Here is a 22,976-nt window from a genome sequence, read left to right as displayed (position 1 = left end):
GTAACTCAGTGGTAAAGTGACCCTGAGTTCATTCCCTAGTACCATCAGAGAGAAGAAGGAGAAGGAAAAGAGGAGGAGGAGGAAGGGGAAACATTCTTTAAATGTTTGGTGGTATTTACCTATGAAGCCATGTGGTCCTGAACTTTCTTTTGGGGGAAATTTTTTTTGTTATTGATTTGATTTTATTTGTTTTCATCTGTTTTTTAGGCTTCCAGTTTCTTCTTGATTCAATTTTGGAAGTTTGTATATTAGGATTATTTCTATTTCTTCTATATTATCCAGTTTGGGGTCATATATTCATTATAGTTTCTTGGAAGTCTTTTAATTTCTGAGGCATTTGTTCCAGTGTTTTCTCTTTCATTACTGATTTTTATTTGAGTCTTCTTAGTTAATATTACCTAGGGTTCATCAATTTTATTTATCTTCTTAAAATAACAAATATTGGGGAAAAATTGGTTTTTTTGAGATGGGGTCTCACTATGTTTTCCAAGTTGTCTTCGAATTCAGAACCCTCCTGCCTCAGTTTCCCAAGTAGCTAGGACTGTAGGCACATGCTATCATTCCTGGCTAAATTTTGGGTTTTGTTATTTTTTTGGTCATTTTTGTATTCTTTATTTATTTCTGTTTTCATGTTTATTATTTTCTTCCTTCTGTCAACTGAACAGAATTTGTTTTTTAATTTCCTAAAGAACAAACAGATTGTTTGAGAATTTTCTTCTTCTATTTCTCCTTATTCTTCCTCTTCTCTTCTTTTTCTTTTTGAAAAGCAATCTTGCTATACTGCCCAGGCTGACCTTCAACTCCTGGGCTCAATCAATCTTTCTGCTTTAGCCTCCCCCAAGTAGCTGGGACTAGGGGCAGCTACCACCATGCCTGCAGCACTGGGGACTGGACCCAGGGGCACTCTACCATTGAACTTTATCACCACTCTGATCCCTACCCTATAAAAAAGTTTTTATTTTCCTACAGGGTCTTTGCTAAGTAAACCAGAGGCGCCTCTAACTTGTATTCCTCCTGCCTCAGCCTCCTGAATAGCTGGGATTACAGGCATGAACTACCACACTCAGTTCTGGCTCTTCTTTTTTAATGTTGGCATTTATTACAAAAACTCCTCTCTTGTTACTACTTTTGCTCTATCACCTAGGTTTTTGTATGTGTTGTTTGTCTCAAGATAATTAAAAATTTTTCCTCTTGGAAATTTTAAACTACCTGTTGATTGTTTAAGAGTATGTTGTTTAGTTTTTGCACATTATAAATTTTCTGTTTTTCTTCCTGTTATTGTTTTCTGTGGTTGGAAAAGATACTTGGAATGATTTTGACTTTAAATTTGTTATGACTTATTTGAGGACCTAATGTGTGGTCTATCGAGAATGTTTGTGGTGCCCTGGAAAGATTTTTTTGCTGAAGGGTGAAAACGCAAGAGAACTTTCCTATTCAGTTAGGTCCGTTTGTTCTATAGTGTTGTTCAAGTCAGCTGTTGATTGATTTTCTGTTTAAGTGTTCTATTCATTATTATAAGTGTAGTATTGATGTCCCCTACTTGAATTATATAGTAGTCTGTTTCATGTGTTTTCTATCAATATTTGCTTTATATAATTAAGTGCTCTGAGGTTGGGTACATATGTATTTATAATTGGTATGTTTTCTATTAAATATACTTTTTTTTAAAGAGAGAGAGAGAGAGAGAGAATTTTAATATATATATATATTTTTTTTTTTTTTAGTTTTCAGCGGACAACATTTGTTCGTATGTGGTGCTGAGGATAGAACCCGGGCTGCACGCATGCCAGGCGAGTGCGCTACCCCTTGAGCCACATCCCCAGCCCATTAAATATACTCTTATTAGCTGGGCATGGTGGTGCAAATCTATAGTCTAGTTACTCAGGAGGCTGAGATGGGAGGATCACTTGAGCACACAAGTTTGAGATCAGCCTAGGTAACATAGTGAGGCCTGTCTCAACAAAAACAAAACAACAACAAAAAAACAAACAAAGGCCCTTTTGTCATTATATAATGAATGGCCTTCTTTATCTCTAGAGATAGTTTTATATTTTAAACCTAATAGCCACTCCCTCTTCCTTTTGGTTACCATTTATGTGAAATATATTTTTCCACTCCTTCACTTTCAGCTGATATGTCTTTTTAAAAAATCTATTACTTCATTAGATTTTTTAAAATAACTTTTCTGGATCTTGGTTTTTAAAAATCTATTCAGCCAATAAATGCCTTTAAATTGTTAAATTTAATCAATTTATATTTGATGTAATTATTAAGTGAAGACTTAACTATTGCCATTTTGTTAATTGTTTTATTTTTTACAGTTGTATTTGTTCCTTTCTTGCTGTTTTCCCTTGTTATTTGGTTTTTTTGAGGTGGCAGGGTATTTTGTTAAGTTGTTTTGGATGTGAGTATAAACCCAGGTTCTGACATTTTATCTTGACCAGAAGAAAACTTCTCTAAAATTACAAACACATCTTTGACTAACCACTCTTTGATTATATCTCTATAGGTATGGTGCATTTATAATCATACACACTATATTACTGAGTGTTACTGACAGGAGAAATATATTGGCTAGGCATTCATGAGAAATTAATTGCCTACTCATAACTTTATATATTTGATAACTGGAGGAATTTTCTATAGACCAGTTATGGTTCCACATATTAAAAACCTTTTTCTCCGCCATGTCCCACTATACTTTTATCGCCAGGTGCAATAGGATATAGTCATAGAATACCATTTTTGGTACTTTTCCTCATGTCATTTGTAAGGTGAAATAGCACAGTGATTTACAGGAGTGTTCCTAGAAGCTAAGCCTGTGCTGGCATGGCTAACCAAAACTCAACTAATTCTGCATGGAATGACTGCAAGTACCTTGAAATAAAAGATAGTTTCCCTTGGCTGGGGTGTAGCTCATTGGTAGAGAAAGTGCTTATCATGTGTAAAGTCCTGAGTTCAATCCCTAGCACCAAAAAAGAAACGAGGCAAAAAGAAACCCTCAAACCTGCACACTAGTCCCCCATTCAATTTACCTTTAACTATTGAAAAAGTTCCCATGGCCCCTACTCCAAAGCCACTCAACATGGGGGAAAGTATAATATAGGAGAAGAGTAAGGAGATAGTACTGTTAACTGTTTGCAGTTATCTTAGTTTTGAAAAAAAAATAAGCATAATACCCACATGACTTGGAACCTGTAGGGCTTGGAAGGGGCTGTGCCCATGACCGGCCTTGAGGCTCAAACTTCATAAGCTTTGTGGTTAAGTGTGCCCCTGCTCATGTCCCCTCATTTCAGACTCCTGGTAGCCCACCCAAGAGAGTTCATTTTCTTCCCCTAGGCAGAGCATGTCCTCCCTTTCCTCTTATTTCTCCAGGTCCACACTCCCACCCCAGACCCTCTTACCAGAAACACCATGCCTGTTTGCAACGTGGTATATTGTAAATACTATTTTTTTTTTGGTTTTGTTTTTGGTGCTAGGGATTGAGCCCAGGGCTTCATGGAATCTATTCTTATTGCCTGGAGTATCCTTCATCTTTTCTTCACCTGGGAGCATCCATCCCTCTTTCAAGGCCAGGCCAAGTGTCACTTTCCGTGTGAGATCTTCGCTGACTCTGCTGGGGATTACAGTCCACCTAACACCTTGTTTTATGTTTCTCTCTCCCACCAACATCTAAAGTCCCCAAGGAACTGTAACTTATTTATTTTTCCATCACAATACCCAGGGCAGTGCTAGGCACCTAGTAGGACAGTGGCATGGATATTTGGATAGATGAACTCTTTTGGTTTTCCTCCTAGAGTGCTGGCTCTTGCTTATTTTGGTTCACTCAGGGTTTTTTTCATTTTTAAATTCTTTTTAGTTATATGTGGCATACCATACATATATGGAGGGTATCGTCCCATTTTTGTGGTAGAGTTTTGTATTTTACAGCATTGGTAGGGTAGAAGGAGAGAAACATTTTTGAAGCACAGTTAAATAAGTATTGTCGGTCAGCCTGGTCCCTCTTTAGCAGCCACTGAGCATCTATCTATGAGGTGTCAGTCACTGTCCTGAGAGCTGTCACTTGTTGAATGCTTACTTATGCCAGGGACTATTTTAAGTTTGCTCATTTAAAGGTCACAACAATCCTGTGATGTGGTTTCTCTTCTCTCTCCTTTCAGGTAGATAGGCTTTTTGTATTCCTCAGAGAAGGCTGCTGTGCTTTGGGTTTAGCCACCAGAGAAGCTGCTGAGCATGGCTTCCTGCCTGAGGCCCCGTGCTTTCCCCGGGGGCAGGTGCGAGGCCAGCCCTTGGGAGGGAGGTTCTGCTTCTGCCTCTCAAACACCAGGGGGCGCGAGCCACCCAGCTTTCTGAAGGAGGGCGGGGCTGCCAGCGGGGAGGAGCCGCCGGCACCGAGGACCTGGGACTAGTTCAGAACCCAGCGTCTCCAATCCAGAGAGGCAACCTCCCCAGCCCGCCTCTGCCGCGGAGTCGGAGTCCAGGGAGAGGTAATCACCAAGGGCTTACTGTCTGCAGGGCACAAAACCCCCGGGAGCCGCCCTGTACTATATTTACGTGACTGATAACCAAGGAGGCTTGCTGATTTGCCCAGAGTTGGACAGAACTACAAGGCTTTCGTTCTTCAGGGTTTTTTTCGTTTGTTCAAACTCCGTTTTCATCCCTTGCTGTATAAAGTGTAGGTATACCCTGTGAGCCTACCCAAGATCCTTCCCGCTTCTGTTTTTTTAAAAGCAGGTGCTTCTTGAGCTGAGAGTGCTACTTAGTTGTAGCTCTTGTCTAGCATGTTCAAGGCCCAGAGTTCAATCAGGTTTCTTGAATCTCTAGGACCATGGATTTCCCTGCCCTACAGACCCTCTCAGGCGCTTGGCACCCCATCACCTATTTGGACACCTGCTGTGTCCTGCCCAGCACTATGCTTGAGATACCACCTTTGAGACCTCTTCCACCCTCAGAGTGTAAATTCCAACCCTTAGCATGACTCTTGACACCGGGCCAGCACTTAATAACCATATATGCTGAATAAATGAGGGCTGGGCCCAGCGCATCTGCAGCTCAGGGCTGCAGAGATGGCAGCAACAAATACCCTTGGATATGTGATTGGGGACTTAATAGCTTAACGTTTCTATTTTGTTCTCTGTCCTGTTTGTAGCTAGCTGGATTGCCAACTCTCAGAAGGCAAGGATGAGAAATGTGGGTGTATGTGTGGGGAGTGCTGGGGGAAAGAGAGGAGGCACAGGGCAGGGAGCAGAGCTTTCCCATGGCAAGAATAAGGCCCACATAGAGTGAGGATTCAAAGATGCCAAGATCTGAGTTAGAGCAGAAGGAAAATGAGCCCTGAATGGGAGCCTTGTGTGTGGCCCTGTGGCGCTGACTCACCACAACTCAGGAGAGGGAAAACACGCAAGGGATGAAGAAGGGCCTGTGTGTGCTTTGTCACCACCCCCAATCCCTTTGGGTTAGGGGCCTCCTGAGGACACCCATCTGCTCTGAGGCACCGTCCTAGAAGGCTTTGATCTGGGTTAGGTGGGTAGGGAGGATGGAGAGTGCACACTAAGTTGGAGGGAGATATGGAAGTTTTGAGAATTCACAAGGCCCTCCCTGGGAGAGCTGTGGGCTTGAGTTCAGGTGGAGGACTAGGCGGCACCTCTCCTCAAGCACACAGCAGCCCCTCCACTGGTAGGCGTGGCTGGCCAGACATTCAGGAGCAGGGAGGGGTAGATGCCAGAGCTCCTGTGACTTCTCGGCTACACCTGAGGAGCCAGGCATGCCTATGAGTAAGTTCTTCCCAGAGCTGATGCCAGACAGAGGCACAGCCTGGGAGCTGAGCTCCACCATCCTCTCCACTCCCACCCTCACTCCAGCTGCCAAACCTGTTCAGAGAACAGGACAGGATTTTTGTGGCAACAAGTGTGGCAGGCAGCCAGAAGCCTGAGCAGAGGGCAAGGGCTGGAATATGGGGCAGCCCAGGTGAACAAGATCAAAGGCAGACACTGTGGATGGAGTTGAGGAAGGAGTGCCTGAGGAAGCAGCCAGGGCTGGGCTAGGATATTGCTGGTCCCAGGCCAGCCTAGGAGGAGCTGAGGCCGACCCAGGGAGCCAGACTGATGACTGTCTGGGCTCTACCATGAACTAGACCTGTAAGCTTGGGAAAGTCACCTAGCCTTTTTAGGGCTCATTCTCATCTTTAATATAAGGGAGCTAGAATTAAGGGATTCTAAGCTTCCTGTAGCTTTCGTATTTGATGACTCCATGTGTAGGCAAATCAGCCTTAACTTTCTCCTCATAAAACCCAGTCCCTTCAGTAACCTGTTTCTAGCTGAAGGTTTCAAAAGTAAGCTAATAAATTAGGGGATTCACATTTAGGTCTATGACTGATGATAAATTACTCTTCTTTTTAAAAAAACAATTTAGTTGTAGATGTTCACAATGTCTTTATTTAGTTGTTTTTTTTTTTTTTTTTTTTTTTTTTTTTTTTTTTAACGTGGTGCTGGGGATCGAACCCAGTGCCTCACACATGCTAGGCAAGTGCTCTACCACTGAGCCACAATCCCAGCCCCGATATAATATTCTAAACTCCCCAAGTGTATTAGTTGGTTTGTTTCAGTGCTGGGGATTGAACCCAGGGCTTTGTGCATCCTAAGTTTTATCAGCAAGCACATACCAGTGTGGCCAGTAAAAAGAATGTGGCTTTGAAAGCCAAATGTACAAGGGTTTGAATCCTAGCTTTGACTAAATCTCAGCCCTGCTCTGTTGTAGGACCTTGGGCAATTTATTGTGTCAGGATGATATATTCTTGTCAAGTAGGGATGATGTACTGTCCTCTCCCTCCACCCCCACTGGGGATTGAGCCCAGGGTTTGAGCATGGTAGGCAAGCACTTTACCACTGAACTATAGTCCCCACCCTGACCTCTTTTAGTAGCTGTGTAGACTAAATGAAGTAACATGCAAAATAATTTATGAAGAACATGGGCCCATATAAATATTCAGAAAATATGCCCTCCCTCTTTTAGAAGACTTAATTGTAAGCAAAAGGAAGTGTAGACTCTGGGATGGAGATTAGATGGCAGGAGGCTTCTTGGACCCATGGGATCCACACCTAGGGAGCAGAAGGGAAAAGGGGGCAGGATGTGCAAGATTTGAGCTGCAAGTCCCAATAAAGGTCTGAGCCAACCCTGCAAGGGGTATTAAAGCTGGGATGACCCTTCAGAGTTTCCCATCTGGGACAAGGAGGCCAATATAAACTTCACACCTGTTAGTCTTTGTATATAAGCTGCACATGGAAGGAGACATAACTTGGTCAAACACTTTTTTTGCTTTTTTTTTCCAGTTAAGGCAGCTTCTCTAAGGTGCTATAGCTGAGGGCCATTTACTGTCAAGCATTCCGTGTTCCTAGGGAACTATATCCTTCATTGAGTTAGTGGGAGTTTTTTCTTTTTGATGGTGCTAGGGATTGAACCCAGAACTATGAGCATGCTAGGCAAGTGCTCTACCCCTAAGCTACTTTATTTTTACTTTTTTTTTTGTATATATATATTTGTTTTAGTCGTAGGCGGACACAGTACCTTTATTTATTTTTATGTGGTGCTGAGGATCGAACCCAGTGCCTCACGAATGCCAGGCGAGTGCTCTACCATTAAGCTCCAGTCCTAGCCCTATTTTTACTTTTTAAAATAAAAGACAGGGTCTTGCTAAATTGCCCAAGCTGGCCTTGACATTGTAATCCCAGAGTGGCTGGGATAGGCGTGTGCTACCATGCCCGGTTGGTGAGCAGGATTCTTGTCAGATTAAGTAGATGACTCTCCAGGCTAAGGCCTATCTAGTTTTGACACTTCCCAGTAGTTTCTCAGTGCCATTTCACAGTGTGGACAGAGCCATGTGATTATTCCCTGTCTCCAGTCTCCCTGTAATAAAGACACTAAGGCTTTGGAAGAGCAAAAGCTGCTTTCACATCCCTCCAAAGAAAAAACTCACTTGCCAGTGTACCAGGACTAATTTCTTTCTTTTTTTTTTTTTTGGGGGGGGGTGGGTGGGGCGGGTACCAAGAATTGAACTCAGGGGCACTCGACCACTGAGCCACTTCTCCAGCCTTATTCTGTATTTAAAATTTTTTTTTATAGTTGTAAATGGACAGCATGCCTTTATTTTTTTATGTGGTACTGATGCTGATGATCAAACCCAGTGCCTCACACATGCTAGGCAAGTGCTCTGCCCCTGAGCAACAGCTCCTGCCCCTATTCTGTATTTTATTTAGAGACAGGGTGTCACTGAGTTGCTTAGTGCCTAGTTTTTGCTGAGGATGGTTTTGAATTCGAGCTCCTCCTGTCTCAGCCTCCAGAGCTGCTGGGATTACAGGACTTTTTTGTTTTTAAAAATTTCATTTCTCTCAGTGGCTAATCAAGAGGTAGAGGGTGTGAAGAAGGGCAGTAAGGAACATATATGGGTTATGTACCATTTTGCCATCAAGAATCTTTCACAGCCTACCTTTGCATGTTCCTAGGTCATTCCTACAAGTTACCAGAAAATGTTCTGCAGAGTGTTGTGGCTTCTTACAGCAGACCCATCCTTGAGAAAAGAATCTTTAGTGACTGTCATTCTCCCTCAAATCAGACTCAGCTTGTGGGGACTTCTTGTGCCTCTACCTCTGACCTCATCTTCAAATCAAGGCAAGCCAAGTGAATCAAACAGGGAGATATTGCAGAACCCTAGGAAAACAATGCTTTGATGAGAGAAGACATTTGCTCCCCTTTTACTTATTTTTTTCTTCCACCACCCCTGAGCTCCCACAGTGCTCTTGTGAGGATCACCTTCAAAAACTATATGGCTTTTAAAGCTCATGAGCATTGTTCTATCAAATTGTTTTCCCTGGAATCATCTAACTTTTTGTTAGTGGTTTGCTCTCAACTAAATTTAGAGTACCCTGAAGGTAGGGAACAGGTTTATACTTGTGTCTTTCTAAATAGTTACATTGGTTTCTGGCTTATCTTAAGAATCTCAAAACACTAGTTGTTTGAGGGGAATAAATAATTAAAAGATCTCTTTCTCTCTCTCTTTTTTTTTTGTGCTTTACCACCAAATTACACCTCTTTTGTTTTAAAGATAGGATCTTGATAAGTTGCTGAGGGTCTCACCAAATTGCTGAAGCTGGCCTTGATCTTGTGATCCTCCTGAGCAACTAGGATTATAGGCATTGCACCATAGGCTAGGGTATTTTTAGTAAACATTTTTAACAACTTTATTTTTCTTGTATATATGCCATCCTATGACTTTTAGAAATAAATGAATAGGGGCTGGGGATGTGGCTTAAGCGGTAATGTGCTCGAATGACATGCGTGCGGCCTGGGTTTGATCCTCAGCACCATATACAAACAAAGATGTTGTGTCCACCAAAAACTAAAAAAATAAATATTAAAAATTCTCTCTCTTAAAAAATGAGACAATAAAGGCAAAAGAATTAAAAAAAGAAATAAATGAATAAATAAATGCAGTTGTGTTTTTAGTAGTTAAGATTTTAACATACATTCAAGAATATAGAACAGAGCTGGGTATGGTGGCCCATGCCTGTAACCCCAGCAACTTGGGAGGTTGAGGAAGAAAGACTGCAAGTTCAAGGCCAGGCTCAGCAGGTTAGGGAGACCCTATTTCAAAAACAGCTGAGAAAAGCCAGGAGCACTGGCATATGCCTGTAATCCCAGAGGCTAGGGAGGCTGAGACAGGAGGATCATGAGTTCAAAGTCAGCCTTAGTAACTTAGTGAGGCCCTAAGCAACTTAGTGAGTTCCTGTCTCAAAATCAAATATAAAAAAGGGCTGGGGATGTGGTTCAGTGGTTAAGCACCCCCTGTGTTCAATTCCTGGTATGTTCCCCCACCCCCAGCAAAAAAACAAACCAAAAAAAAAACAAAAAAGAGTTCAGTTCAATCCCCAGTACCCACTGGTAGCCATCTCTAGCCTGTAGATTTTTACTGATTAACTTTACCTCATCTCTCCTCCCAATAATGGCCTTTTGGAATTAAATTGAGGACATCTCAAGAGTTTTTCATTTAGCAATAGGTTTGAAATCCTGGCTGTCACTTACTAAGGGCCCTTGAACAAATTTCTTGTTCTCAATTTTCATCAGTAAATGGGGATAATAAACCTCACAGCATCCTTGGGAGGATTAGTAAGGTAACAGGTATGTGAAAACACTACCATGATGCTTGGTACACAAGCCAGTCCTCTTGATCCAAATATCATTGACATTCTGGCAAACCCATTTCAGAAGCTAAGACATCTCTTCAGGTCACAAGTGACTAACAAGTTTTGAAAGAACAAATAAGGGCTATAAAGCATTATAAAAATGTGACCCTAAAGGGCTAGGGCTATATGGCTCAGTGGTAGTGCACTTGCCTGGCATGTGTAAGGCACTGGGTTTGATTCTCAGCATTGCGTATAAATAAATTAAAGGTCTATCAATAACTTAAAAAAAAAAATATATATATATATATATATATAAAAATGTGAGACCCCAAGCCAAGCATGGTGGCACACTCCTATAGTCCCAGCAGCTTGGGAGGCTGAGGCAGGAGGATCGGAGTTTAAAGCCAGCCTCAGCAACTCTGCGAGACTCCGTCTCTAAATAAAATACAAAATAGAGCTGGGGATGTGGCTCAGTGGTTGAGTGTCCCTGAGTTCAATCCCCTGTAACCCCCGCCCCCACCACCACCAATAAAGTGACCACAGAGCACCTCCATCAGCTGGCCCAACTCTCCATGAATCTTTTTTTTTTTTTTTTTTTAAGGAGAGTTCCTTGTTTATAGTTAAGCATAATGCAGTTGGGTAGAACCATTACCCCAGTCTCCTTCCTCTTTTGCTTTTACTAATGATTTGTACATTGATAATGTGAAAAGATAGGTGGACAGGCTCTCAAATATTCTTAACTAGTTTAAATAGTAATTAAATTAAAAATCCTGTGGAACAATGCTCATTGCCTACCTCTGAATCACCATGAAAACAGGTTCTTTTTTTCTTTTTGTAGTGCCTAGGACTGGAACCTAGGGCCTTACAAATGCTTGGGAAAAAAAAAAAAATGCTTGGCAAGTGCTCTACCACTAAGCTACACCCCTAGCCCCCACATCCTATTTTGAAGCCAGCATTTCAAGACATTTGAAGTTCTTGCTGTGTGATGGTGCATGCCTATTATCTCAGTGACTTGTGAAGCCAGTTGCAGCAACTTAGCAAGGGTTGGGGATGTAGTTTAGTGGAAAAACTCCCTTGGGTTCAATAATCCCCAGTGTGTGTGTGTGTGTGGGGGGGGGGGAAGAGTGAAAGAGTGCTGTTTTAAGGACTAAACATCAGAAGCACTCTTAATACATTCTTTCTTCCTTTCACATATATATATTGACAAGGCAGCATTCAGGCTGTCATGGGAAACCGGATATAGCTAGTGTTTGTTGAAATTATCATTAATTGGCTTAAATGCTGGAAACTTAAGATATGTAAACATGCACAGGGTTTGAACATCTTTTGTACATCAAAGGATTTTTCAAGTGCTCTTGTCTGGCTCTAACTTGCATTGCAAACAGTGTAGCACTAGACTAGGAAACAAGGAACGCATTAGTCATATGGGAAATAAGAAGCCAGGATAAGATCAGGCATTCTTATGCTGGAGTACATAACTCAACAATGGCTTCAAGTTTTTGGTTCCTGTGAAGCTATCAAACAAATTTTGTATACAGGCATATCTATTTTTTCTGGAAATAGAGGCTATAGTTTTCTAACATTTCCTAAAGACCCAGAGCCCCCAGGATAGTTTTAACAATTTACAGACTGGATTACTAAAATATTTTCCCCTAGTTCTATGGTTTGAAAGAAAATAAATGTCCCATTATGAGGTCTAACCTGGATGGGTCTGTCGACTTCATCTGGTTTTTCAAAGCCATCATCAAGTCCTTCCTCTACACCACCACCCCCCCTTCTCAAAAAATATGCCCAAATTGTGCAACATTTTTCACTTTGTATAAACAAGACTATTTTCCCCCAGACAGTATGATTCAACTTGTTTTAATGTAATCTGCTATAAAAATGAATGAAGACTTCTGCATGGTACATTTGGCTTTACAAATATGTTAAAGATTGGTTAATGCTTATATGTTGCACATCATTACAATCTGTTGACCAGTAACAGCTTTTTCAACGTGGGTTAATACCAAAATTGTGAATTGTGGAACTTTTACTTAGCACACACACACACAACCTACGGCAAACTTAAATACTAATCTATAATATCTAACTTGAATTACTGGATCCATTGCAGGATTGTGCTTATTTATCTCAGAAGATAGGCAACTAGCAAAAATACACATTTCTCTTGCATATCCCCAACCCCATATTACACTGTAAAAGAAATACATTATTCAGTGCACTTCCTAAGAAATAAACTTCCTTATAGCATCTCTATATATATCTATCCCAAAACAAAGGAAGAGCACAATGCAACTTTTAAGATTACCATTTAAAGCAAGAGAGGTAATAACTCTGGCACTGTAGCCTTCCATCCTATTTAGAAGGCTCAGCTATTTTATCAACACTGTTCATTTTGGCTATGCAATGGAATAAAGTTTAACATGATAGCTTTGGAAAGTTTAAGATACCCCCTCATCATTTTGATAGATACTCTGGGGCATCAATAGCATTTTCTTCTTTTAATGTATTTGACTTAATCAAATTATTAGCTGTGGAGTCAGTTGTATACTTTGTTGTGATTTATACGTTAATTTTCACAATTGCCTTTCCCCTCTCAACTCAGATTAAGAAACAGAATTAAATTATAGCAGATTATGGGCTGCTGGAGAGGTTGGCTAAGAGAATGTATGTGAACATGAAGGCCTCTTTCTCCCTGTGGATACAAAAATCATATAACCACCATGTCTGAACTGAGAGTGGAGTCCCTGTTTGGAAGACGGGAATAGTCAGATTCTGTGGACTTGGTCAGGAGTATACTAGCCATACAGTTGCAAGTCTTGAGGCTTCTGTCTTCACTATCATGGACATGGCAGTTTCAAGAATGAAAGAGGTTGGAAATTAGCAGCTTGCAAGCTAAATCCAGTTGCAAAAGCGTTTGTTTAACCGGTGGTACTTATACTACTTTTGAGTCAGTTCTTGTTATTTAAAAATGAGAAAGTTTCTCATGAAAACTTGGATTTCATAAAAAAATTGGAAGAGCTGGTAACCTGTGTCTAGCATTCTTACACAGCAGCAAGCAGCTGGAGCTGAATGGGGTGGCCCTTTTAAGTGGGAGTGGGGCACTTCAGTTTGCTACATGTTCCATAGCACCAAGCGGTTTGACATCACTTGAGGGAGTGATCAGTTTCACTCATTCACATGAACAGTTGAGTTCTGTGACACTGGGGTTAGTTCAGCTGTGCCTTTTTATGATGCTGAGGACAGGCTTCATCTGAAATCTCTCCACTTCCCTGTGGATGAGATTCCTCCTTTGATTGGGTCCCAGCCATATTTAATTGCTTTGGTAGGTAATCTTAATATGCAATTCTACTTGTCCTTTATGCTATATTGCAAACTCCAAAGATATAATCATACTAATATTTTTATGTGTTTTTAAGTGTGTGTATGTTAAAATGTAAAGGGGTATGTATCTATACAGATATATGTATATTTCCATCTAGGTAAAAGGTAATTTGGTTCCACAGATACAGACAAGTGCTGGCAGCTTAGAGAATAAATGAAACAATTTGGTAAATCCTGTATAGTTCTGACTTACAATATTAGAAAGAGAGTGAATTTTAAGTTATTGCTTTTTGATTACAGAATAAAGATTTCATTCTGTTGCAAAACTTTTATACAAAATGAGTAACCATTTCCTATTCAAGTAAAAGCAATCAGAAGTTCCTTACACAACAACAGTAGATGCTTGAAGACATTTTTGAATAGAGGTGTGATTTCATTCTATTGAAGAATTTATGCAGGAAATTGGGAACGACTTAATTTTTCAAAAGTGTAAGAAAATCAGCACCCCAACTCTTTAATGCTCAAGAGGGCTTCTCAAGGGCTCTACAAAGCTTTGCTTTATGGAGAGTTCACACCCACCTTTAGAAGGATTCCCATCCTACTTATGCAGCCTTGTTTTCAGAACACAAAGCTTGTATTAAAATTTAAAAAAAAAAACAGTAAAAGAGGATTAAACGCAGTGTTGGTTTTTAACATTCAGAGTTCACAGAGGATCTCTTTCTGCAATTAAATGATCCATTTTGTTTTTGCTGCAGAATCACATTCATATGGCAGTCTTATTTCAGGCACTTTTAAAACATGTTCATCTGGAATAAAAATCTGCATGAACCACTTCTGCATAATTCAAAATGAGTGTTGAGTAATTCTGGTCCCGAAATAAACAGCAGATCACCACCTGGTACTCAATTAACTTTCTTGATCACAACATTAGGGTGATTGCTGAGCTTGAATATTTTTGCAATGTCTTTCTAGCTTCAGTACAAAGATGTAAGCCATACAAATCCAAACTACTCAGTTTCTACTTAAAAAAATACAAAAAGGTAAAATACACTAAATGTATTATACAGATGGTTTCAGCTACTATCAAAATAAATAACATAATCTGACTCAATGGTCTCATTCTGACCTCTTGGACGAAATCTGATGGAATGTCAGATTTGGAGACTCCCTCCTGGGGACTAGCTGCTGGTAGGCAAAAGTATCTCAACGTCCTTGCCATTGGCTACCACAGCATTGGAAGAGCAGCTGCTGGCAAGGTCTTCTGTGGTGGTCAAAGAGGATGCCTGGGAATGCGTTTTGGTCAGTGGAGTTGCAGCAGACGGAGAAGGGGTGAGGCCAGGTTTTTTGGGTGGGATAGGTGGAGGGTTTCCTCTCTCAGCTCTGGGGATGGTAGGGGACTTGATTCCTGGAGACAGGGGGCTCAGAGGACTGGATACTTTCCCCGGAGTAGGTGAATGGCTGGTGTCACTTCTTGGGTTGGCAGTGTTGGCCAGATTTCGATAGTCTGTGCCAAAAGGAGAACTGTTGGGAGAGACGGGCTTGATTGGCCCTTGTTGGCTAGTGAATCTGGAGAGCACCTGAGTGACTGTGTTTCGGGCCAGCTGTTTGGCAGCAGAGTTATCTAAGAGGGTGGGGGATAGATCCCTGGATGGAGGGCTCTGTAGACCACTGGCTTGTTGGTCCTGGTCTGCTTGGGACTGAAATTTGTGCCGGGCTGCATGGAACCTCTGGTTGATCCCTACCTGGTAGGATGACTGGTAGCCGGGACTGCTAGCTGACGACCCCAATAACCGTTTAGTGAGTACTGGTGAAGAGCAAGGAGAGGATGTTAGAGAGGAGGAGGCAGTGCTGCTGGGAGACAGTGAGCTGCCACTGGAAGGGAGGTGACTGGGCATTGGGGCTGGAGTCTCAGTTCCTATAGGACACCCACCATTTTCCACTAGTTTCTCTTGGGTCAGTGCTATAGATTTCTCTCGCGGAGGCACTTGGTTTTCTACACTGCTGCCTGCTGTCAACTCCCTGGTAGTTTGGATCTCTGGGTCACAATGGCCATTGGTTTTTGCATAAGAGTAAGGAGGAGTGGTGGGACCTGGCAGCCCCGCGTTTGTTGGTTTGGTTATGATGCTTCCATGGATTCTTTCTGCCTGAACACTCTCTGTTTGGCAAAATACAGACACTAGCATGGGAGGCTCCGTTGCTGTGCCTTTGGACATAGTTACTGGTTTCGTCAATTGCTCATCACTGATACTGTGCTGGTGGGAAGCCTCTAGGTCCTTCACTATCTTCTTTAAACTTTCCATCTCTTCTTTCAGAGTTTTGGTCCGGTTCTCTTCTCGGTTCAGTTTTGCTCTCAGTTGTTCCCTTTCAATATCAAACTCAGACAGTTGCTTCTCCACCTGGGCCTCAGTCTGCAAGCCTCGCTTCCTCTCTGCTGCTAACTCCTCCTCCAGTTTACTCACCCGGCTCTTCTCTTTCTCCAATTTCAGGCTCAGCTCTCCGGCCTTCTGCCCTTCCTCGGCAGCCTTATTGGTGGCTTTCTTGCACTCAAGCACCAACATGGATGAGAGTTGCTTGTGGCGGGAGCGCTCCTCTTCCAGCTGACTAGAGAGCTTCTTTTGCTCTTTTTCAAACTTTTTTACTTGGGATTTTTCAAATTCCAACTAGAAAAAAATGCCACCACATATCTTGATTAGAGTATGAAAACAGTATCTCTAAGTAGAGTGCCCTGGCTGCCTATTCCCTGGTGCAGGGTTACTATGAATGCACACACTGTGATTTCATCTTTGATAATTTAGGGGGCACTTCTAGCTCTTAATTATTTCAGGGTCATTAGTGAGAATTTAATGATTCCTTATGTTTCAGGTGTGTAGAATACATAGAACCCCTCAAAACAAAACAGAAAACTATTAAGCCAGATTTTGTGGTGAATACACAACACAACTTTCAAATTTCAACAGTAATTTTCTCTGGTTTTAAAAATGAACCAACATAAATGACTGCATTTGAATCATACTTTTCATAGAAATGTAGTCTGTTTTGTCTTCCCAACTTTATTTACTGCACAGAGTGAATGAGAGGAAATGGTTGGAGGAATCTTTTCAGTGAGTATTTTTCAAACTCTAAAACTCATTAATGGGTAGAAAAACCAATTCAGTCAAACATGATGAGAATTAAAAAAGAGGGCTAGGGCTGGGGCTGTGGCTCAGCAGTAGTGCATTTGCCTGGCATGTGTGAGGCACTGGGTTCGATTCTCAGCACCACATATAAATAAATAAAATAAAGGTCTATCAACAACTAAAAAAAAATTTAAAAATAATAATAATAAAGAGAAAAGGCCAGCCTAGGCAACATAGTGAGACCCTGTCTCAAAATAAAAAGGGCTGGGATTTTGACTCAGTAGTAGAGTGCTTCTGGGTTCAATCCCCAGTACTATAAAAATAAATTAAAAAATAATTAATTAAATAAATAAAAGGATTTTATAAAAGTATAGATTTACTAAATATGGAATACTACTCTATACTGTTCTTGAAACACAGTGTAATTCTGCATCCTAAATGTTCTAACAAATTAAAAGTTAGAAACTTGTTTAATTATGTATAATCCAGTAGTTTCCTGACTTGACCACAAAGTCCTGTTTTTGAGCAACACCAACTTATATCCTTCAGGATAACCCATGAGGAATGCTATTGTAGGCTGCTGTGATCCCCTCCATCTTAATTACCTGCTGAGTCAGCCGCTCTCTCTCCTTTTCCAGCATGTAGGTGACATCATCTCCTTCAGCAGTGTCCTGTGCATGCCTCTGCCTTTCTTCTTCTAGGTCTAGGATTACCTTTAACAATTTTAAAAAAATTCATTTCCAAATATCAAGGATTCACACTTATAATACTAAGTGCCTAACTAAACACTGGAGATAATTCCAGAGGTTAAATAAATACATAAATAAATAAAATCCAGCCAGGGCCATCAAGGAGCACACTGTCTAGTGGTGTGAGACATGTCAACTATGTGCTACAGAACAAGATATTTACTTTACCTGAAGTAGATACAGAATGGTATATAAACACAAGAGAGCAAATAATAAGCTATAGGAGTCCAGAGGGTTTCTGAGAGTTCACAGAAAGTCTGAGAAGTTTCAGGCAGGTGTGGTCAGGGGCCAGTGCGAGACAGCACCACAGAAAGCTCTACCTGAAGTTCTCCTCTGAATCCTCAAATGAATGAAGGACCAAAAAGGAAGCCTGAAACTGAACATTTTAAAGAGGCAACATCCAAATTGTGTCACGCATCATTAACAACACATTTTTATATAGGTAGATAAAAGGTGAAAAGATTTTCTTGACTTCGTCCTGCATGTAAAAAGACTTGGGTTACTGGGATCACAAGTGGAGATTTCTTAAGTCTTTTAATTAACTTGCCTCCTCATATTCTATTTATCCTCGTGCCAAAGGATGAAACCCATTTAAAGGGACAAATTTAAAGGGACATTTTCTGCGTGATCCTGCTGATAAGTGCACATTATACTGAATGGAAATGGATTATTCAGTAACATCTGCTCAATGCCTTGGACGTGCCTTGGCCCAGATCTTCATGGCAGAGCACTGTCATCCCACTGGCCATTTCTTCTCATAATTTTTTTTTTTATGAAGGAAGAGAGAAAATATTTTGAGATATGAAACTCTTTTTAAAAATGAAAATATTCTGGAGTACTTCCTTCTGGTTAAAAGCATCAAAAAAAAATTTTTTTTTTTTTTTTTGGTACTGGGGACTGAATTCAGGGGCACTCATCCCCAGGCCTATTGTATTTTTTGCTGAGGCTGACTTTGAACTCTCGATCCTCCTGCCTCAGCCTCCCTAACTGCTGGGATTACGTCAGATTATTAAATTTAATACAAAGGCAGATTTTTTGCCAAATGTGGTAAGACGTCTCCTTTCCCTTCTGAGAGCTCTCCAAAATTGCAGAAATTGAATGAAAAAACTAAAATCCCAAAGAGATAGACTTTGATAAGATCCTCCATCTCCATATTAGGGACTGAATCTAAGTGTGCTCTACCATTAAGCCATATCCCAGCACTTTTTCTTCATTTTGAGATAGGGTTAGCCTTAACTTTCGATCCTCCTGCCTCAGTCTCCCCAGTAGCTGGGATTATAGATGTGTGCCACCATGCTGGTGGAAATTTGAATTATTTCAAATTTCTTCTATCTTGTTATCTAGAGCTGCAAATTATCCCAACATTGCATCTTCCATGGGCATGACATCTACCTAGCTCCTTTAGCACAACTTAATCACTTCATGTATGAAGAGGAAATAAAGCCTGCCAACCAATCAAAAATGTGGTGAAGATTTTCTTAAAAGATTTTAAGTAAAGCCCACCCCTCCAATTTAGGCAACTTACTCCAACCCAAAACCTTTTTAAGTTGGGCATAAATGTTTTCAGATTACTTCATTCTAGAGCAAAAGTTAAACTTTTTGGTTTTGGGCAACTCTGAGAATTTGATTAAAGTTATGGGAAAATATATTTCCTACAAAAATGCATAAACTTTTGACATTCTGCATATTTTCTGGGGGCCTGGGGAACATGTAAGGCCCCTCCATAGTTAAGAGCCTTTCATTTATTAGATTTATGAGATTTATGAAGAGAAAGAAAAGATCACAGGCAAGACCCAGAATTGAAAGCAAGTCATCAGACATGATTTAAGCAGGTGGCTTGAATGGAGGTAAATCATAAAAGTAAACTCAAATCTATCCAATTTTATAGCTGCTAACCTAATTTTTCCAATTAAAATGTTTCCTACAAAATGGACCAATACCCACAAGTATAAATCTGATAGCTGAAAAAAATCCAGATTCTAGCCAAGCATCTTTTACAAGTAAAATCTGAAGAGTAAATGACAAGCTGGGGAATAAATTCACAAGCACCAGCATTCCAATAAGATGAGATAGAGGAAAGCACAGGTTACACCTTCCTAATGTAGAAACTATCAGATATGGACACACAAACACACCTCTCTGAGTCTTAACAGTGTAAAAGAACATTAAGGTAAACAACCCTGTGGACTGTTTATATTTTCATGAGCAATAAGATGCAATGAAACTCAAAACTAGAAATAAATGAAAATAGTCTATCGGCTTATGTGTTTATAGTGAGGTAAATTCTCCCTCTGAGATACAGCATTCCCTAAATACCTGTTAATCTTTTAAAAAAATATTAATTTTTTTTTGTAGTTGGAAACAATACCTTTATTTTATTTATTTTTATGTGGTGCTGAGGATTGAACCCAAAGCCTCGCACATGCTAGGCAAGCGCTCTACCGCTGAGCCCCAGCCCCAGCCCCAGCCCAATATCTGTTACTCTTTGTATTTATCACTTAAGTAAGCAAATACAGAATATTCTGCTCGGCTACAAGCTTGATTAAACTCCAGTTTGTTGCCAAAATTTGGCTGAAAAAACATACCAAATCTTCTGGAGTGACATACCAAGAAGGAATGTTACCTTAAATAATGTGCCTGGCACATTCCCTAAATTTACCACTTGGAATAACCTCTGTTTTCTTTTCTATCTCCTGGCTCCTACATAAGCTAAGGAACTTTTGTCTACCCACAACCACTGAACTGTTGTGAAAACTGGCAGCTGACAAGATGATATCAGGTATGGTTTATAGTCTTCACAAGGATTTGTGCAGCATACATCTACCAGACTGAACCTACCTTTCGGTGCCTGCTCTCGGCAGCAGCCAGCTGGGACAGCATGCGTTCCTGCATGTTCTTGCACTGCTTCATCACCACCTTAAGAATAGAGAGTGGGTTTGTGCACACTGGCTGCTTATCACTATCATTTTTCTCCTTCAGTGTTTCAAAATCTCTCTGTAGAGCCATCAAAGGATCACTGATATTATATTTTCCATAGCGTTCTTCAATGAAAGTATCTCTGTGTTGGGCCTGGGAAAGAGAAAAATAAATAAGTATTTTGCATTTTAATTCTATTGAGGAGGGGAATCTGCTATCTAGTAGTTATACATTAAAAGTGGTAGTGTTAGTGTAAATGTAACCTGCTGGTTGCAAATCAGATTGAGCCATCCAAATATAAAAGAAATAGCATCAGAAAAGTGATGTGATATAATATTAACAAGCACAAATACTCATATAGAGCTAATTATGTATTAGACGTTGTTCTAAGCATTTATAGTTATGTCGACTTAATATTTACAACCCTATAAGATAATGCTAACCATCTCCACTTTGCATAATGGGAAAACTATTACAGAGAGACTAAATAACTGTTCCAGGTTACTCATCCAGCTGTCAGAACTGGGTCTTGACCAAGGCTGCCTGGCTTCAAAGTCTGTGTCCTTCACCACCAGGCTTTTTGTCTCTGCTTACGTCCACATCTATTACCAACAGGTCTATCTTTTCTTTCTGTTATGCCATGTGCATTTCTAAAGTATTAAGCATGATAATTTTATGAATTTACATAGTTAGTAATTCAACAAGGTACCAGTAGATATGTAAAGGATGCTAAAAATAAGTATGATCACACTATAATCTAGAACTACTTGTGATTTGTACACATGGAACTTCACTTCGCTGTTGATGGGTGCCAGGCACTCACACCAAGAGGCGCAGACAAAATCCTTCTACCTGCTGCCAAATCCAACCCCCTCTTTTAGTTTCTGTTCAGATGCTATCTTCCATCTTCCCTTCTGTCCCCTTCAGGGCTTGGTGAATTTGGGGATGAAAGAGAAGATAAAAAGGAGATGAAGGGTGGTACCTAGAATCTGGTTCAAGGATTTGGGCCTGGGTGCCACACCAGGTGTCTAAGGATCAGGAGATGGCTGGAAAGATATTCTTAGGCTTCTCTTTTTTCTTATCTCTTCTAGAAAGAGCTTGCAGTACTACTTCATAGGAGCACCATATAGCATACACAGACCAAAAGAGTGACATCAGTGATTATTACACAACAAAGTACTAAATGACAAACTTTTACATTAAGTCTAATTATGAAAACCCACTGTCATTTATCCATTTTGAAAAACTATTTTGCCAGGTGTGGTGGTGCATGCCTATAATCTCAGTAACTTGGGAGGCTAAAGCAGGAGGATTCCAAGTTCAAAGACAGTCTGAACAATTTAGCAACTTAGCAAGATCCTGTAACAAAACAAAAAATAAAACGTGCCGGGGATGTGGATCAGTGGTTAAGCACCCCTGGGCTCAATTCCTGGTACCAAACAGGAGAAAAGAATCCTTAAAAAAAAAAAAAAAATTCATCAGTTGTTATGGTTTCTTAGTAGAGCAGTCCACAAATAGGAGCCCATTAAAAAAGGGGAGATATTCAAAATTCAATGGCTATGCTTTTATTTAAAACAACCCTCAATTAATCCTCCCCTTCCCCCTCCCCTGGTAGCATGTATCAATCAGCATCCTTAAATCAGAGAGATTATTCGGCATTTGATTTTTTAGGATTGGCTAATTTCACTTAGCATTATATTCTCCAGCTCCAACCATTTACCTGCAAATGCCATGATTTTATTCTCTTTTAATGCTGAGTAATATTCCATTGTGTATATATACCACATTGTTTTTGGGGAAGGGAGGGGGCATAGGGGTATGAAAGATGGTGGAATGCGATAGTCATCATTATCCTAAGTACATGTATGAAGACAAGAAGGATGTGACTCTACTTTGTGTACAACCAGAGATATGACATAGAGCACAATACAGTGCTCTATATGTGTAATATGAATTGTAATGCATTTTGTTGTCATATACAACAAATTAAAATGAAAAAAAGAATTTAGACACACTGAACACTGTATGCAAAAATGGATTCTGAAACATTAAAGAAAATCCAAAAATAAGTGAGGCTATTGGTTGTTTTCTGGTAAAGATGATAATTTAAAAAAAAAAAGATTGAGCTTTTATTAAAAAAAAAGAACCCTCAAGAAAATAAAGCAAACCCAGGATTTCCTTAACACAGAAGTATAGTTTCAGTGCTGAAAATGTGACATCTTCTTTTTTGTTGACTGTGCAAGTTAAAGTCTCAGGAATCACTTAGTCTTATAGGAACACAAATTTGTTCCTATCAGATGGCAAATGTTCAAAGCAGAGTCAGAAGCCCTGGGCTTTATTTCTGGTCTGACTATAACCATCTTAAGTTACATTACTGGAATATTTGGATGGTATTTGTACACTAGAAATACAGAGAAATCCATTTCCTTTTTTTTTTTTTTTTTTCAGTGCTGGTGAATGACCCCAGGGGTTTTGCTCATGCTAGGCAAGGGCTCTACCACTGAGCTATGCCCCTAGCCCCTGTTTCTTTAAGTTACTAATAACTATTTTTCTAAACTTATTTCATTGGGGGGGGGGATTCTATTTTTTTTTCAGATCCAAATTAAAAAAATTCTCAGTAAAATTTTAAAATAATCTCTTTAGGATGGAAGAAAAAAAAAGGACCAATTTCTAGCTGGGCATGGTTGTGCATG

At 40.3% G+C, this 22,976-nt stretch overlaps 2 protein-coding genes across 7 annotated transcripts in view; one reads left to right on the top strand and one right to left on the bottom strand.

Annotated features, from left to right (window-relative positions):
- The window catches only part of St7l (suppression of tumorigenicity 7 like), a 224,905-nt gene that overhangs the window by 142,478 nt on the left and 59,451 nt on the right, over positions 1-22,976 (top strand). Inside the window, exon 15 of one of the 6 annotated variants that reach the window (XM_026394114.2) lies at positions 20,077-20,133. The exons of the other annotated variants lie outside the window; for them this stretch is intronic. Within the exon in view, the coding sequence (XP_026249899.2) occupies positions 20,077-20,118 (42 nt within the window). The 3' untranslated portion in view covers positions 20,119-20,133. Of the gene's footprint in view, positions 1-20,076; positions 20,134-22,976 lie in introns of those variants that run through there. 6 annotated transcript variants of the gene reach the window in all.
- Cttnbp2nl (CTTNBP2 N-terminal like) overlaps positions 11,925-22,976 on the bottom strand; it is a 40,973-nt gene continuing 29,921 nt past the window's right edge. Inside the window, exons 4-6 of the mRNA XM_026394111.2 lie at positions 20,206-20,436; positions 17,224-17,331; positions 11,925-16,162 (exon numbers count right to left, since the gene is read on the bottom strand). Of these exons, the coding sequence (XP_026249896.1) occupies positions 14,681-16,162; positions 17,224-17,331; positions 20,206-20,436 (1,821 nt within the window). The 3' untranslated portion in view covers positions 11,925-14,680. The remainder of the gene's footprint in view (positions 16,163-17,223; positions 17,332-20,205; positions 20,437-22,976) is intronic.

Source organism: Urocitellus parryii, chromosome 11 (genome assembly GCF_045843805.1).
Source record: "Urocitellus parryii isolate mUroPar1 chromosome 11, mUroPar1.hap1, whole genome shotgun sequence".
NCBI classification, from domain to species: Eukaryota; Metazoa; Chordata; class Mammalia; order Rodentia; family Sciuridae; genus Urocitellus; species Urocitellus parryii.
Note: the sequence above shows the minus strand (reverse complement) of the source record. Positions and strands in the feature narration are given on the sequence as shown.